Here is a 17,365-nt window from a genome sequence, read left to right on the forward strand (position 1 = left end):
GTAGCTCAGTAGTACAGCACTTGCTTATTTAGGATGTGTAAAACCCTGGCTCTGAATCCCCAGCACCCAAAAAGGAAAGAAAAAATGAATACTATAGAAAGCATTTTCAAAAATAACATTATTCTCAGAAAACCACTTGATGCTAATTTTTATCTGATTAGTACTTACTGGCAAAAGTAGGTTGCTAAAGCCTAAAATATAACTAAAATTAAATTCTATTTTCAGGGGAAAAAACCTTACTTGGACATCATGAAGATTCCTAAAACAACCACAACCTCATCCATAGCTGAACAAATCAGAAGTACCATCCAGAGAGAAAATCATCACCACAGAGCCACTTAAAATCATACTCATTCAAAGATCAAAAAGTTCCCACAGTAAGTGAAAAGAACTACATCAGAACAAGCACTATTATCCATGCCATGCTGAAGTGCCCATTGAAAACCAATTTGGGTAGCAATTAAGAAAAGGCAGGATAAGTCTCTAAACCAGATTTACAAATCAGAATGGAAATAATATCCAACTTGTATTTCTAGAACATTTTTTATCCTTTTTATTGTATTATCTCATTTTTTGTTGTATCTCAACATGAGAATCTGTAAGATTGGTAAGGCAGGCAATATTATTTCTATTTGACCCCCCCCCAAAAAAAAAAATCAAGAAGAGACTACTTCTTGTTTCAAGTCAACTATGGCAAAGAATCAGAAGTAACAGTAAACAAAATGAAAAACTAATCTCATTTCTACAGGGAAGTCTTTGCATTTTAAAATGGTACATTTCAAGTAAAATTTCATTAACCTAATGTAATGGGGGGGAAGGAAATGAGATGAAGAATCTGGGTTAGTGGTTTAAAGGACACACTTATTTGTACTATCTTCATTTATTACAAATACTTTGCAGATGAAAACTGTCTAATAACTAGAGTACAGTAGGCCTAAAAGATCCCTTTTTTCCTTCTCTGAGTCTTGATTCTTCTCATTCTTCAAGGTTCAGTTGAAAACTCTTTCCCTTATGATGTCTTCCTTCACAGACTATTCTAGCACCCAGTGTTTTTCTCTGCTCTGAATTCACAGCATCTTGTCAACATTTAACCTTCTGACTCATACTGACTAGCCTTTGCCCTTTATTATTTTATTATTTATGTGCTTTTACTTTGGTCCTCCAAATAGACCATAAACTCCTTGAGAACAACACCATAGCCCTATACATAATATTCAAAATCTTCAGTGCATAAAATGCTATAAGGAAGAAAAAAAAACCCTATTAAAATGTACGTGCCTGGAAAAACAGCTATTCACTAATACTTGCACTGTGCTAAGAACTGGTGATATAGCCAAGTTGATTTTTGCCCTCTTGGATATTGCAGTCTAGTCAGAAATAAGGAAGCAATTACTAAGAATTACAAAGTATGTTAAAAGCTACAACAGGAGAAGAAAGAACATTTTAAAAATACCTTTGGTAAGAAGAATCTAATGTAAATTTGGGAGGTCAAAAAGGGTTTTCTGGATGAAGTAACATTAAAGATAAAAACTAAAGCCAGGCTCAGGAGTGCAGGCTTGTAATCCCAGTTACCTGGAAGGCTGATACAAGAAGAGAGCAAATTTGAGCCCAGCCTTGGCAATTCAGGGATACGGTGCCTCACAATAAAAAATAAAAAGAGCTAGGAATGTAGCTCAGTGGGAAAGTACCCCTGAGTTCAATCCCCATCCCCCCAATAAAACAAGAAAAACCTCAAAAGAATTAAAGAATGGGAATAAGCAATGGCAAAGGGGAATAAAAGGAGAAAAATGCTTCTGACAAGGAGAAAAATAAATGCAAATGTTTAAGGGTAAGATGATGCACAGTACTGAGGAACAGAAATAAAATTATTTCAGTATAGCTAAGGGTAACCCATAGTAGTGCTGGAGCATCAAATCTAGGCAGTTGCAAGGAGTAGAAACACTTTTGTTTTCCCAGTACCTCAATGCTGGTAACTACACTCCTGGCACAGCCCTAATCAAGCAAAGCTTAACATTCTCTACCAACCTCTTAAATCAAACCTAACCTCAATTTTCTCCAAATGTTATATATTTCCCAGCAAACTTGAAACAACAAATGTTCTATTAATAGCACTTAACACTGCTTTTCACTTGGCATAGAATATACAACTGTATTTCTGATAATGAAGAATCTAAGAGATAAAAAACAAAATAAAAAATGGTTGTATTACTTGACCCCAATCTTTTGTAATAAACAGCTCACATTACAAACCAAATACATGCTACAAAACACTTCTCAGCTCAACTAAGTAAAATTAAGTTTACTGACAAGTTTCTGAGAATTTCAGGATTAGTTTGTCAATTTCTTAAAAAAAAATGAGATTTTGATAGGAATAGCATTGTACTATTCAATTTGGGGAGCACTAACATCTTAACAAAATAAAATTTTCTGATCCAATAACATGGATGCTGTCATTTAGATCATTTTGTTGTTGCAGAGTTAGAGTTTGAACTCTTGAGCTTCAAGCACACCTGGCAGGTATCCTACCACTGAGATACATCTTCACCCCCATTTAGACCTTTAATTTCTATCAAAAGTTTTTAAAAACCTGTACAAGTCTTAACACTTTGGTGGTGGTGGGTTGTGTGCTGGGGGATTGAACCCAGGACCTTGTACGTGTGATTTCTAATTTCATTCCATCAGATAACTTACTTTTTGTATGACCGCAATCTTGTTTCATGGTCTAACGCACTCTTATCCTGGAGAATACTTCATGTACATTTGGGAATAATGTATATGAAGCTACTGTTAGGTAGTACCTTCTATAGATATCTGTTCTGTCTTGTTGGTTTACATCATTCAAATCTTCCACTTCCTGGTTGCTTTCCATTTTTTAAAGTGGTATAGTCTCCAACTACCATATTGTCTATTTTCCCCTTTAATTTCATCATTTCATATATTGTGAAGTACTATTATTCCTCAGCCTACATAAGTTCAACTGCCCTGTTTCATTCAAATTTGCTGATTTTTTTTCCTTCTGTGAATTCAAATCTGATGGTGTTCTAATGAATTAACTTTAGTTACTGAATTTTCCTACTCCAGATTTTCTATTGGGTTATTTTTATAATTTCCATCTCTAATGATATTCACTATTTGTTGAGACATTTTTCTCAGACTTTTAATTTTTTTTTCCTTGGTGTGGTCATGGTGGGGATTGAACTCAGTGCCTCACACATGTTGGGCAAACACTATACCACAGAGCTACATCCCCAATCCCTTTCCTTTAATCCTTTAGACATGTTTAATTCTTTGAATATACAGTTGATCTGTACTATTTGCACATTCCGTATCTGCGAATTAGCCTACTTTCTGAATTTTTTGTAACCCCAAATATCAATACTATATCTATGTGGTCTTTCACAAACTGGCAAGAAAATCTGAATCAGCTGATGAGCACATTATCAGCTGAGGTAAACAATGTGATATTTTGCCTTCCTAGTTTAGCTGTCATACTGTAAATAATTTTGCATTCTATTTACAGACATATTTTTCTCATTTTTGTGCTTTTCACTAAGGAGTCTACTTAAAAATGGCCCCAAATGTAATGCTGAGATTCTATTCAATATTCCTAAAAGCAAAAAGACTATGATGTGCCTAATGAAGAATATACATGTGTTGCGTAAGCTTCATTCAGGTATGAATTATAATGCTACTGTCCATGAGTTCAATGTTAAAAAAGCAACAATGTGCATTAAATAAAGCATACTGGGGCTGCAGTTGTGGTTCAGTGGTACAGTGCTTGCCTAGTATGTGTGAGGCACTGGGTTCAATTCTCAGCACCACATACAAATAAATGAATAAAATAAAGGTTTATCAATATCTAAAATATTATTTAAAAAAAAGATTAAAAAAAAAAAATACGGCATCCTTAAGCAGAAATTCACATAAAGACAGGTATGTGCTAAATGGTTGATGGAAATGTTGTTACCAGAAACTCAGGGAAGGTAACCCTGTATTTCCCCTAGCAGCAATTGTTGATAACTTAATATCTGCAACAACAGTAGAACATAGTTGCCATGAATAACAAGAACTTACTGAATCTGTGACAGCTTACTTAAAATCTTTGCCTATTAAGTCCCCCATTTGGGCTTACTCAAAAATGGTTTCTACTACCTGCTTTTTTTTTTTTTTTTGCAGTACTGGGGATTGAACCTAGGAGTGCTCTACCACTGAACTACATTCCCAGTCCTTTTACTTTTTTATTTTGAGTCAAGTTGTCAAGGTTGGGTTTGAACTTGCTTCTCCTGCCTCAGACTCCCCCCAAGAACTAGGATTATAGGGATGTGCTACCATGCTACTGGCTGCTTTTACCCTATGTATGAGTCATATTTCTTTGTATGATAACTAGATATTTCGTACTATGACAACTCTGTAAATCAGATCCCCCACCTCCTACTGTTTGTTAGTTTAGTGACTTTTCTGGAATAATTTTGTAAGTCTGAATTCTTTGTCTCTTGTGTTCACTTACTTATAGTCACTGCTGGATTAGCCTAATGGTCAACTATATACTCAATGGAAATTTCCTTAAATGTTTTGAACAAGTGTTATGGTTTGGGTATGATATGTACCCCCAAAGCTCCTGTAATATTCAGGAATATTTAGAGGTGAAATAATTAGATTCTGAGAGCTATAACCTAATCTATTCACAGTTTGGATGGACTGGGTGATAAGTAGGAAGGTGGGACAAGGATCATGGACTGAACTTCTGAAACTAGGCCAAAATAAACTTTTCCTTCTCTCAGTTGTTTTCATCAGGTATTTTGATTACAGCAACAAAAACCTAACTAACTTAACAAATCTCTTTGCTTTTGCTAAATGGCTTTGTGTGTGTGGTGGGGCATGCTTTCAATATTTCAGGCAGTTTACAACTTGTCCTTGCCCTGATTTCCTATGTAGGGCCTCAGGAAACCAGAGGTGAGGGATTTGAGTCTTAAGCTATTCCTTGGCAGTCACCTGACCCTATATATGTATATTACCTTCTACAGTCTCTAAAATATCAGAGGTAAGTAACCTATGAACATCTCATATTCCAGTTTTTCCTTCTGATTATTTTTGGCCAATCTTTTGTTAGCACAACTAGTGATGTCTCCTCAGACAACTGTCACATTAAACAATTACCACTGACTGCTTTTTGACAAAAGCCCTGGGGACAGAGCAAGCTACGAATTAAAAAAAGACAAGTCTTGAGAATGGAGATTTTCAGCAAGCTGTCAGACAGCTCAAATAAAGACAATTCTCTGGACGTGGACTTTTGGAGTGGACTTTTGGAGAACTCCAAACCAAAATGCCTCTTTAGGTAGTTGCTAGGTTGCTGGTTTTCACACCTAGTGTAGTTGTGAAACCAATTCATTTTCAAGACTGCTGTGAATCTAGGGAAAGAGAGATAGAAAGTAGGGCAAGTAAAAGAACCACCAAGCTTATTCTTCTGAGATTTATTTTCTTTTTGAGCATAAAACCTCTTCAGATTATTGTAAACCTTTAATTTCCAGAGTTCTGAAAAGGTTAATTTCATTTACTCTCTGGCTTAAAATGCTGATGACCCAGAACTCTTAATTTCCAGGCAGACCTCTGCCTAAGTCTCACAGTGTATGACCCTTTCCCTGGGTCTTTATGATCTCTGTATTCTCTGAGTTCTCCAATGAATATATACTGAACAAATAGAAGGCATTTATGTATTATTTCTTAAGACAACTTGAGAATCTAGAATTATCTCAAAATAACATGGTCTAATTTTCTTTTAAAAATGAAAAAAGATAACCTTGACTACTATTGAAAATGAAGGGGGTGGGAACAGACATAGTTAGAAAGCTTTCATAATAATCAGGCAATAGTGTAGCAGGCATAAGAGAAGGTGGGTAGAGACAGCATATTTATCTTCCCAAGTTATTTTCTTGTTTAGGTTATCAATGTAAACTAGTATTCTGGCCAATGCCATCAATGAAATATTTTATCATTTACCTTTCTCTAGAACAGAGGTTTTCAATGCAGTATGCTCCTGATCAGTTCTGAGGTATACTGCAAATAATGATATTACAAAGTTTTAAAAACTAAAGTTAGTTGATGCTTTATTTTTTTCAAAAGGAATGAAAGTAGATTTAAGTTTCCCATAAAATGAAGTTCCTCTGACTGAAGTCTTTAATATTTTTTTTTAGTTGTAGTTGGACACCATACTTTTTTTTTTATTTATTTATTTTTATGTAGTGCTGAGGAATTGAACCCAGTGCCTCACACATGCTAGGTAAGCAGCTGTACCACTGAGCTACAACCCCCAGTCCTGACTGAATTCTTGATTAGGAGAAAGGTGGGAGTCATACAGTTAGCAAGCATGTACTTCAAGTAACCTTGGGCCTACATTTAGGGAAAATCATCTGTTAGATTGATACGTAATACCTGGAAAAAGGCTATGTATCACAGTTTTAAGAATATCAGGGTTTTTTTGGTAGGGTGGGAGCTGAACATAGTAGGTAAGCACTCTACCCCTGAGCTACATCCTCACCATTTTTCTTTTGTTTTGAGACAAAATCTCGCTAAATTGCCCAGGCTGGACTAGAACTTGTGGTCCTCCCACCTCACTTTCCCAAGAGCTGGGATAAGAGGTATTTGCAACTGCACCTAGCTCAGACTCCCTTTAGACTGCACTAATTCCATAGATCACATGGACACTAGAATGCTTCTTAAAGAAATAAAAGGCAGGGTGTAATGGCACACACCTGTAGTCTTAGCTGCTTGAAAGGTTGTGCCAGGAGGATTGTCTGAGCCCAGGAGTTCTAAACTAGCTTAGGCAACATAGCCAAGACCCCACTGAAGAAGGGGAGGAGGAGAAAAAACAAAGTTATCAATACTTCTATTTAAACCTAATGACTTTATATCTCAGAGAAGCCTTAAATGTTCTACAGAATTTTTGAAACTGACTCTCCATAGTGACCCTGCCAGTGTCACCACACATCAACCAAAACACTCACATATAACTCATAAAGTGAGACTAGAAGTAAAATCCATATGCATAATAAATCCTGGGAAGAGGTCTTTCTAATGCTATTTAAAATAACTTTCCTTTGGAATTTAAATATTTAAATAGATAACTGCTAAATGTCTTTATACAGTTTTTCTATCATTTGTGTATTTTGTAAGTGTTCATTTCATTCCCCCCATGATAAGGAAAAAGTCAAAACATTAAGATTGTGATTTTAAATTACACATTTTGTAACTACTTTTTATTCAGGATTCCTCTTACTTGATTCTTATTTAAGCTAAATATAAAATTTCTATGCTCTTGTTTACTTCTACTCCCAAACTGAATTCCCACTGGGTCCTGTTTAAATGTATTTGCTGTTTATCATTTATACCGAGTGACTGTGTCAATTCCCAACTGTGTTAGACTGGTGAGTAAATTAGATCCTGTTCGTCTTTTCCTTTCTCCATCAAGAGAAGAAATATCTCTGCTATTGTGCCTATCAACCACATGAGACACTGCAGATGCAGTTCATTCAGGGATCAAGAATGAAATGGACTTCTGCTGTGTGCCAAGAACTCTGCTGACAGATTTCTCGGATCTTTAAAATAACAGAGGCATTTGTGTTTAAAACATCATCTGTCCTCCTAGAACTCTAGGATTCCATGGTAATCTTCTGCCTTTTAGATGTACCTGACTTCTTTTTTTGATTTAATTTAATTTTTTTTTTTTAGTTGTAGATGGACACAATACCTTTATTTTACCCATTTATTTATATGCAGTGCTGAGAATCAAACCCAGTGCCTCACACGTGCTAGGCAAGTGCTCTGCCACTGAGCCACAACCCTAGCCCCAAGCTAACCGGTTTCTCAGAAGCCCAACTCTTCATAAATTAAGGTTGGAATTTTGGTTTTCACTAGACCCAGTCAATTAACCTTAATTGCAGGTGTATGGCAAAATTGTCCCCAGCAGAGGTTTCTTATTACACACCCATTACTGGGATACCCACAGGTGCCAACATACAAAGTACCTTTATTCCCAGCTGTTTCTCAAGTTAAATTCTTCTCTTGAACTCAGCTGAAGTAGATGGCTAATGTGAAACTGTTACCTTAGAACATACACTGATTTTAAACTTCAATTTGTGAACATCTAGTGATTCACTACTACTATTCCAAAGCAAATTAGAGATTCTCTTTAATTCAGTTATCATTTACAAAAGAAAACATCACTAAATAAGAGACTAATTAATGTTGATAACATTGTTCCTTTTAAAATAATTTTATAAGGTTGGGAGTCGAAATTACCTAGAATAGGCAAGGTCCTGAGTTCAATCTCCAACACGAGAGTGAAGTGGGGTTTACATGTGCTAAATGTTTTCATATTGATATATTTTAAAAAATAATCCAAATTATGGTAAAGGTATTTTAAAATCACATCTATTCCTATACATAAATATAAACAGAATGACATACCACCAAGATGTTTCCTATCAAAACAGCTCTAAGGTTGGGGGTATACATAGCTCAGTAGTATAGTGCTTGCCTACCATGTGTAAGGCTCCAAGTACAATCCTAGCACTGCCGAACCCCACCCCCAAATCTTTGTAGGTGGAAAGGCACCCCTAATTCATGGATGCTTTTCAGTGTCCACCAAATGGAAATAAATGGTAGAGTGGAAAGAAGGCTAGTCCAGGGATCCAGGTTCAGGTGCCCTGCATTCTAGCCTTGTCTTGGACTTGATAATTACCTTAATGCATGTAGGGCCTTGGGGACATTACTATCTTGGCCTCAGTTTCATCATCTGTAAAACATGGAGGACTAACATATTTATTTTCAGCAGACTGAAAAATATATTCTATGTTTTGTGGCACTGGGGATTAACCCAGGGGTGCTCTATCATTGAGCTGTATCCTTAGTCCTTTCTATTTTATTTGAGACAGAGTCTAAGCTTCCAAGGCTGGCCTTGAATTTGTGATCCTCCCAAGTAGCTGGCATTACAGACATGTAGAAAAATATGTTTTTTTTTTTCCTGTGGTTCAGGAAAATATGATAGAACAAGGACTGGCAAATATTTTTTGCAAAGGGGCTGAAATAAAATATTTTCAGCCTTTGCCACACAGTTTCTGCTACAACAACTCTGCCTCTGTAGTATAAAAATAATCACAAACAAATTGGCATGACTGTGTGCCAATAAAGTCTTATATGACAGTACATACCATATACCCTAGACATGTACTAGGTTATACCATTTACATATGTGTAAATACACTACAATGTTGGCACAATGATGAACATATCCCCATCATTAAGCAATGCAAGACTATAGCTGGGTGAATTTTGGCTGGCAGACCACAGTCTATGCATGTGGTTTATGTAGCGTAGCATAAAACCACACTTCCTATAACACAGTTTCTTGCAAACACAACACATTTGTTGAAAGGAATTAATTAAGTAATTTAAGGACCCTATTTCCTTAACTTGTTATTAATAAACCAGGAAAGATCATGTGTAAAACAAAGCTAATGCTGGGCATGGTGGTGCAGCCTGTAATCCCAGCAGCTGGGGAGGCTGAGACAGGAGGATCTTAAGTTCAAAGCCAGCCTCAGCAACTATGAAGTGCTAAGCAAGTCAGTGAGACCCTGACTCTAAATAAAATAGAAAATAGGACTGGGGATGTGACTCAGTGGTTGAGTACCCCTGAGTTCAATCCCCTGTACCAAACAAACAAACAAAAAAACCCCTAAAATGAAGCTGATTATCTTCCCATGCTTCTACTGTTGCCTCTACCCTTTCTGTCATTCTAGTTAGTAGAATAGCACCACTGTTCTCCTAGTGTTAAAGTTTCATGAGCTTCTTGGAGTCAATTTTGTACATTATCCTCTATTTGGCCCTGTCAGCAAATTCTGCACTTTCTTCTCTTGCTAACTCCAACCTGTTATCCTAAACCTAATATATACCCCTTCTGCCCGATTTTCCTAAAATGTCACTTTAGTCATGTCGCCTCCTACCTTCAAAGCCTCCTTAATTTTTACAGCATCAAATCTAAACTCTAATATGCTACAGAGTTTCTGAGGCCCTCATTTCGCCCATTCATCAGGTCTCATGTCTCATAAAACCTCAACATACACACACTCTGTCCTAGGCAAGGTACTCTTTAGTGAGTTCCTACAAAGTACACATTAATTTCTGTGCCTTTACTACCACTGTCAGTTATTCCTAAACCATTCTATCTATTCAAATCCCACCATTATTCCAAGGTAAAACTTAAGCATCAATTTTTCTATAAAGCCATATATATCTCAATCTACATGGCTATTCTCTAAGGGGCAGAATCATATGAACTTAGTACTTATTTTCCTAACTATCTCTGTAAATACCACACTGTTTCTCTGTTCAAATCCATATTTCATCTATGATTAATTCTCCTGGATTATTGCTCCCCAGTTCTGTGCCCTAGGCCTAAAGACTATTCTGTAATTTCAGCAATTCAGGAGGCTGAGGCGGAAGGATCGAATGTTCAAGGTCAGCCTCAGCAACTTAACAAGTTTCTGTCTCAAAATAAAAAATAAAAAATAAACGGGAGGGGGGGAGTAAAGAATTCTTCTTGTACTCTATGATATGTATACTAGGAACAATGTTAGATACTTTTGATTTTATCCCTTTTGAAATATCTAGCTACTCAATCTATGCTCCCCAGTCAAACCAATCCAGAAATCAGTCGCCCAGAATTTTTAGAACTCTACAGTCAATCTCATCTCTTCTGACTTAACAAAAAAATAAGTGTGACTGTTTGCTTCCCCTCTGGGCAAACAAAAGAAATTTAAAAATTGCCTGAGCAAAAAACCCACTCTAAGAACTGGAAAACAGGAAGAACCAGATATCTATGAAAGAAGGCTGGCCATGCTGAAGAACTAAATTGTGTATTTGACATGTGTGAATATGAAATTAATAAGTATAAAAGTGAAGCAGAGGCAGACCAACTTAGATTTAAACCCTGGATTCCCCCACTTAGTAGATACATAACTCTGGAACAGTTATATAATCTCTTTGAGTCTCTGTTAATTATTATAAAATTCACAGGATTATTATAAGGATTACATGTCAACACATTGAAGGCACATTGCATAGTACTTAGGGTAGACAAGTTACCAATAAATGTTTTGTGTAATAGTTATTGTTCTTCTCTACACTGCCCACCCCCCCACCTTTTGGTAGTACTGGGAATTGAACCCAGGGGCATCTGTCACTGAACTACACACCCAGTTCCTTTTTAAAAATGTTTATTTTGAGACAGGATCTCACTAAGCTGCCAAGACTGTACTTGAATTTGCAATCCTCCTGCCTCAGCCTCCAGAGTCATTCTGTAATAATTCTTGAAGTGAGAAGTCTGGAAAGACAGGCATTGTAAAGCATTTTATCCTCTGACTTCATTTTGACCACAGACCAACAAATTAGAACATGCATAACTGATGCCATGGGTCACAGCTTCACACCCATCTTGGGGAACTACATGCTGTTGCCCACTTCACAGCTACCAAGTGGCTATTTGATCTCTGCATTCTGTTTCTGGCACTCCTCTCTAGGGTCATATTTCAAAACAAAGATGACCAACATTCTGTGTCTCTACCCACTTTTCACCTGCCTAGACAATCCTCTCAGATTCAACTGACTACTAAATTTCAATGTCTAGGCTACACTGTTTCTCATCAGGATGTTCCTAATCCAACACCACCAAAGAAAGAGTTTGTAAACACTTAAAAAAAAATTAGTAGAAACACAAAGGGTACTGGGAGTCAGGATGGAATCACAAATTCTTGGAGTACTATTTTGACCATTGGGAGGCACCTTAAATTTTGGCAAGGAGTCTGACAAAAGTTTCTCACAATGGGGAGGTAAGACCTGTGTTATATAGGGGGTTTTAGCCATTTAAAATAACTACTGATCCACGATGCAACCAATCTGTACAGAAATTTGTTAGCCTGGCTTCATCTTAGTCTATGTTTTTATAAATGCACAGAGAGCATTAAATATTATATTTTAAGGTGAAATACACTTAAGAGAAAAATATGAATCACTTTAAGATTCAAAAAGACCTTCAAACAAAATTTAAAAACTTACAAAGCATGACTGGAATATTTCAGTTTGACATCCTGGTCATAAATCATACAATGAAAGTTAGAAATCTTATTAACAAAATAGCAAGGTGTGGGGCTGTAATTGTCATTCATTCATTTAACAAGTAAGTAATGAGGGCCTATGTGGCTAAGTATTCCTCTAGAATGTAGGGATATAACAGTGAACAACCTGTGTCTCTTTCCAAGTTTACAATCCAGGGGGGCACATAGAAAATATGCAAATATAATGCCTCATGGAAATAATATGTACTAGAAAGAAAATATGGGTAGATAAGGGGACAGAGAGAGGCCATTTTAGATGGGTTAGTATACATTTATAATAATGATAGCAGATATTTATTGAAAATAGGGTAGATCAGGGATACAGGGCATTATTTTATTTTTTGGGTATTAGAGATGGAACACGGGGTGCTTTACACACTGAGCTATATCCCCCAGACCTTTTCATTTTTTATTTTGAGACAGAGTCTTGCTAAGTTGTTGATGCTGGTCTCAATCTCGCAATTCTGCCTCAGCCTCCTGAGTTGCTGGGACTACAGGTGTGCTTCAAGCATCCAGCTAAAGTGAAATTTGCTGGCAGGGTTTTCTCCATCTAATTTTGGTCCCGCAGGTGGAGATTTAGGGATATTACCAGGATCCCAATTGTCAAACAAGTATAATGAAAGGAATTGAGAATGTGTACCATTAAGTGATGATGATGACAACAGAAAAGCAGAGTAAGGAAGGAAATGAGTACATGAGATTGAGGCAGAATCGAAATGTGAGAACAACAGATCCAGGTGGAGTCTATCATTACAGTGAACGAGGTAGAAGATGAGTAGGATATTTACAGGTAAAATTGTAAAATTTTAAGAATCATTATAAAATAGAAGTAGATCTTTGAGATTCCTACATTTAGTAAGAAACCAGTGTAGAAATAAAATAAAATCCATGGGTCAGATCTGAGAAAACTAAAGGTAGATGATAGAATAAAAATGAAGCAGTCTTATTTTTTTCTGTAGACTCTATCAAAAACTACAAGAGAAAATTAATTCCAAGTTTTCTAAGGAAAATGATGATTCAGGTTTTCCAATAAACGATGTAATGTGACTGATAAAATAAAACAACCCAGCCACATAATTATTTTTCATGTTATCTAGTTTGGCCACTCTACTGTTGTTCAAAATATATTCATGGAGTCCAGAGTTATACATTTATCTGTTTACAAAGTTAAATATATAAAGTAACTAAGCTCTGACTCTTTTTAGTTTATCGCTTAATACTACTGTTAATAATTTCTGCACTTCCCAAACATAACAAAATGAAGAAAAAACTTTCAAATTTAAAGACTTCACAGAAAACCATTATCCAAACATAAACATCATTTGTGTAGTACTTAATTACCTATTTTCAAATACACCTATAAAATATTGCTATACATTCAGTCTGTTAAACAGTTACATACACAGTTAAAGCAATACTTTTCAGTCAACTGAAAATAAATAATCTTGGTTTTCATTCTAATGGGAAAAGTAAACCATATAACATCTCTACAAATCTATTAATCTATTAATCTATTGCAGCAAACAAGAATAACAGTTATTTAATTTACTTACCTCCTTAATAGCATCTTCATTAGGGAGCATGGAACATAAACATGTGATATAAGCTTGCTGAAAAGATGACACATGTGAAATTTCTTTAGATTCTGCACATAGTTTTGATAAAGCAGTAGCCTGGGGAATGCAGTTAGATTTCAACAAATGTTTTATTCTCATTTGTAGAAAGGAAGGTCCTTCTTGTGCAATCAATTTATTGACTAGAAAAAAAGGAAAAATAAAAGTTTGATAACATATCACATAACATGTCATATCACACACTGATGAAAGTTTCATATCTTTTTGTTGTTGGTTTGCTTTTAGTTAATAAATGGGAAGTTTATTCTGGTCTCAATATTCATCTATCAGAGATGAAAGGAAAGTACTTTGCTAATGATTTTCACATTAATTGGAAGTTTTACTCTGAATACCAAACCTTTCAGTAAAGTTACCAATATTTTATGAAAATGAACTATTTGACTTTGTCCTCCCTTTACTTTCTGATGAGACTAGTAAGGAATAGTGAAATGATCTATGCAAATAAAGGCAAGAAAATGAAGCAGGAAACCTACTATCAATTGAATACTTATGAGGTACCAAGTTATAAGCATTTTAAATTTTTCTTATATATTTCTCATTTATTCTTCACACCACCACCAAGGCAAGTATTATCCCCAGTTTAAAGTTAGGAAAATTAATATTCAGAGAAGTTAGGTAACTTGCCAAGGATTCCAAAGCCAGTGGTGCTCTTTCCTCTAAACCAGGCATTTCTCAAAGTGTGTTCCACCGACCAAATGAACTGAGAGGTAGTCCTAGAAAAAAAAAGGATTCCTTGGTCAAATCTTTGAACAGTCCTGCAATAAAGAAAACTGTTCACTTTTATTTATCCCATTGTTTCCCAAACTGATTTGACCAGAGAACCCTTTTACATATATTGTTAATACCCTGTAAAATATATGTTCCTGGTTTAGTACACACTTTGGAAAATGCTGCTTAGTCAGGCACAGTAGTGATGGCACAAGCCTGTAATCCCAGCTATTTGGAAGACCGAGAGGAGGACTGCAAATTTGAAGCCAACCTCAACAACTTAGAACATGTCTCAGAAATAAAATTAAAAGGTCTGTAGATGTAGCTATGGTAAAGCACCCTTGGGTTCAATCCCCAGTAATGGGGGCTGGGGGCAGCTATTCTGAGAGCAGGATTAAATAATACGCACCTGTGCACTGAGTGTATAGTGCTCTGGAAAACCCCTCAATTTTTGAATAGTAGATACTCAACAAGGATGTGATATTACATGACATTACTTATAGATCAGAGGTTGAAATACTGCATGGTAAGCCATGTGATGGGTGAATAAACTGCTTTGGGTGGCTAATTTATAACAGTGTTCTCTAACTCAAAAGGGTCTTCTGAATTACCCAGGGAGCTTATTAAAATGCAGATTCTCATTTATTAGGGCTTAATAAATTTAATTAGGTATTAGATGGGACCTTAAATTTTGTTTTTCTAACAATATCTTGATGATTCTCTCACTCTCTCTCTTTATATATATCAACTATGGAGTTTTTAAATTCTTTAAAAATAGATAGTACTATACTTTTAAGGGCACACAAAAAGGTCTACAGATAAAAGTTGTCTCCCTTGTACTCTGACCCCAGTGCCCTAGTTTCCCTCCCTGAGAAATAACTGCTCTCAATTTGTTTATCCTTCCAGAAATATATTATGAGCACAAAGGACATTTTTATCTCACTTAATATATTATACAGATCATTCTATCATCAGCACATTTGAGCTACCTCATTATTTTAAAAAAATGAATATTATCCACTGTATGGCTGGACTATAATGCGTCTCAACAATTTCCAACTGATACACTTGCAAGCTGTTTCCAATTTTTAGCAATCATCAATAATGCTGCACCTATGTACAACCCTGTACATAGGTAATTTTATACACCTGAGTTTATCAGTAGAACAAATTGCTAGAGGTGGAATTGCTAGATTAAAGGCTTTGTTCATTTGGGTGGTTTGTTTGTTTGTTTTGGTACCAGGGATTGAACCCAGGAGCACTTTACCACTAAGTCACATCTCCAGCTCTTTTCTAGACTGTAGAGACAGGTTCTCACTAAGTTGCTTTGAGGCCTTACTACGTTGCTGAGGCTAGCTTTGAATTTTCAATCCTCCTGCCTCAGCCTCCTGAGCAGTAGGGATTACAGGTGTACGCCACTGTGCCTGGCAGCTTTGTTCATTTGTAAACTGCTCTCTGTAAGTTGTACCGATTTGCACTCCCAACAACATAAGTGCCCATTTCCTAAGGCACTTCAGAAAGTTTTGGCTCCAGAGCTCCAACTCTGGATATTCCACATAGATCTTGTTGTGTTGTTTGTTTTCTTCCTGGTGGTGTTTTGCGGTAAAGGGGCTTGAACCCAGAGGTCCTCTACCACTGAGCCACACCCACAGCCCTTTAAAAAAAAATGTTACTCTGAGTTATTATCTAAGTTTCTGAGGCTGGTCTCAAACTTGTGATCCTCTTGTCCCAGCCTCCCAAGTTGCTGGGATTACAGGTGTGCACCATCATGCCCAGCTGTTTTTTTTTCTTTTTTGTTGTTGGTTGTTTGTTTTTAAATTCCACAGACATTTCATAATATGTAGCCAAGGTGAAAAAGCACTAAGGGAAGACATCACATTTAGTTGGCCTTTTCTATTTCTCCAGAAAATGAACTCACAATTATATATCCCCCCTCAAATGGCTCCTCATTTCTTTTCAGTAATGATATTCTCCCAATTACACAAAAAGTAAAATTTTGGCATTTTTCTTCCTTGTTATCTCCTTTCCTCAAGGAAATTAATTGAGCTTTTTTGTTCTTGCAAATATGTTTTTAACTCTCTTCAAGTTAATTCCTCCATATTATTTTCTGCCACATCTCTTTCCCCCGTATCCTATTCTACCTAACCTAACACATTGCTCTACTAGGTTGTAAGCAATTTTACAAATCCCACAGGAGGTAAAACACCTGAAAACAGGCATGTCATCTACATAACTCCAAACCCTTTTAAGTTCCCACAACTTTTATGAAATATCCATAGTATAGATAAGACACTTAGTACAAGGCCAGGCATATAGTATACAATACTAACAAGTTTAATAGTGCTTGTTAGTATTTGTCTGTAATAACACCTTTATTACACTGTCAGCAATTTGTAATCAAATACCATGTCTTTTGTATTCCCTAGAGAATTATGCAAAATGCCTTGTACATTACAGATATTTAATAAAACCATGTATTTAGCAACTGAAGGGTTATCAATCCCCAGTCAAAAACTTTTAACATCTCACCTTGGTTCAAATTCTGCCTCCACAATTTTAACTACATGGTCTTGCGCATGTGTGATCTCTCACCTGTTTTACAGATTAAATGAGATATGAAAGCACTAATATAGTGCCCAACAAATAGCAGGCACTCTAAAAATCAGCTATTATTTGTAGGAGGTAAAACTATTTTATTCAGTATATCATAATTAAACCATTGCTATTCCCATTTTAAACATGCAGTTCAAACTTGTATTTTAAAATCTTTTAATAACTATCATTATTATTATGCAGGTGTGCACCACTGCATCCAAATCTGTTTTTTCAAACCATTTAATATAAAAAATTTAAAAT

General features: G+C 36.0%; 1 protein-coding gene across 1 annotated transcript in view; it reads right to left on the minus strand.

Moving 5' to 3' along the window:
* Rlf (RLF zinc finger) overlaps positions 1-17,365 on the minus strand; it is a 71,783-nt gene that overhangs the window by 20,118 nt on the left and 34,300 nt on the right. The window contains 1 exon segment of the mRNA XM_047566927.1: positions 13,721-13,923. Within this exon segment, the coding sequence (XP_047422883.1) occupies positions 13,721-13,923 (203 nt within the window).

The sequence above is a fragment of the Sciurus carolinensis genome, chromosome 1 (assembly GCF_902686445.1).
Source record: "Sciurus carolinensis chromosome 1, mSciCar1.2, whole genome shotgun sequence".
In the NCBI taxonomy this organism is placed as follows: domain Eukaryota; kingdom Metazoa; phylum Chordata; class Mammalia; order Rodentia; family Sciuridae; genus Sciurus; species Sciurus carolinensis.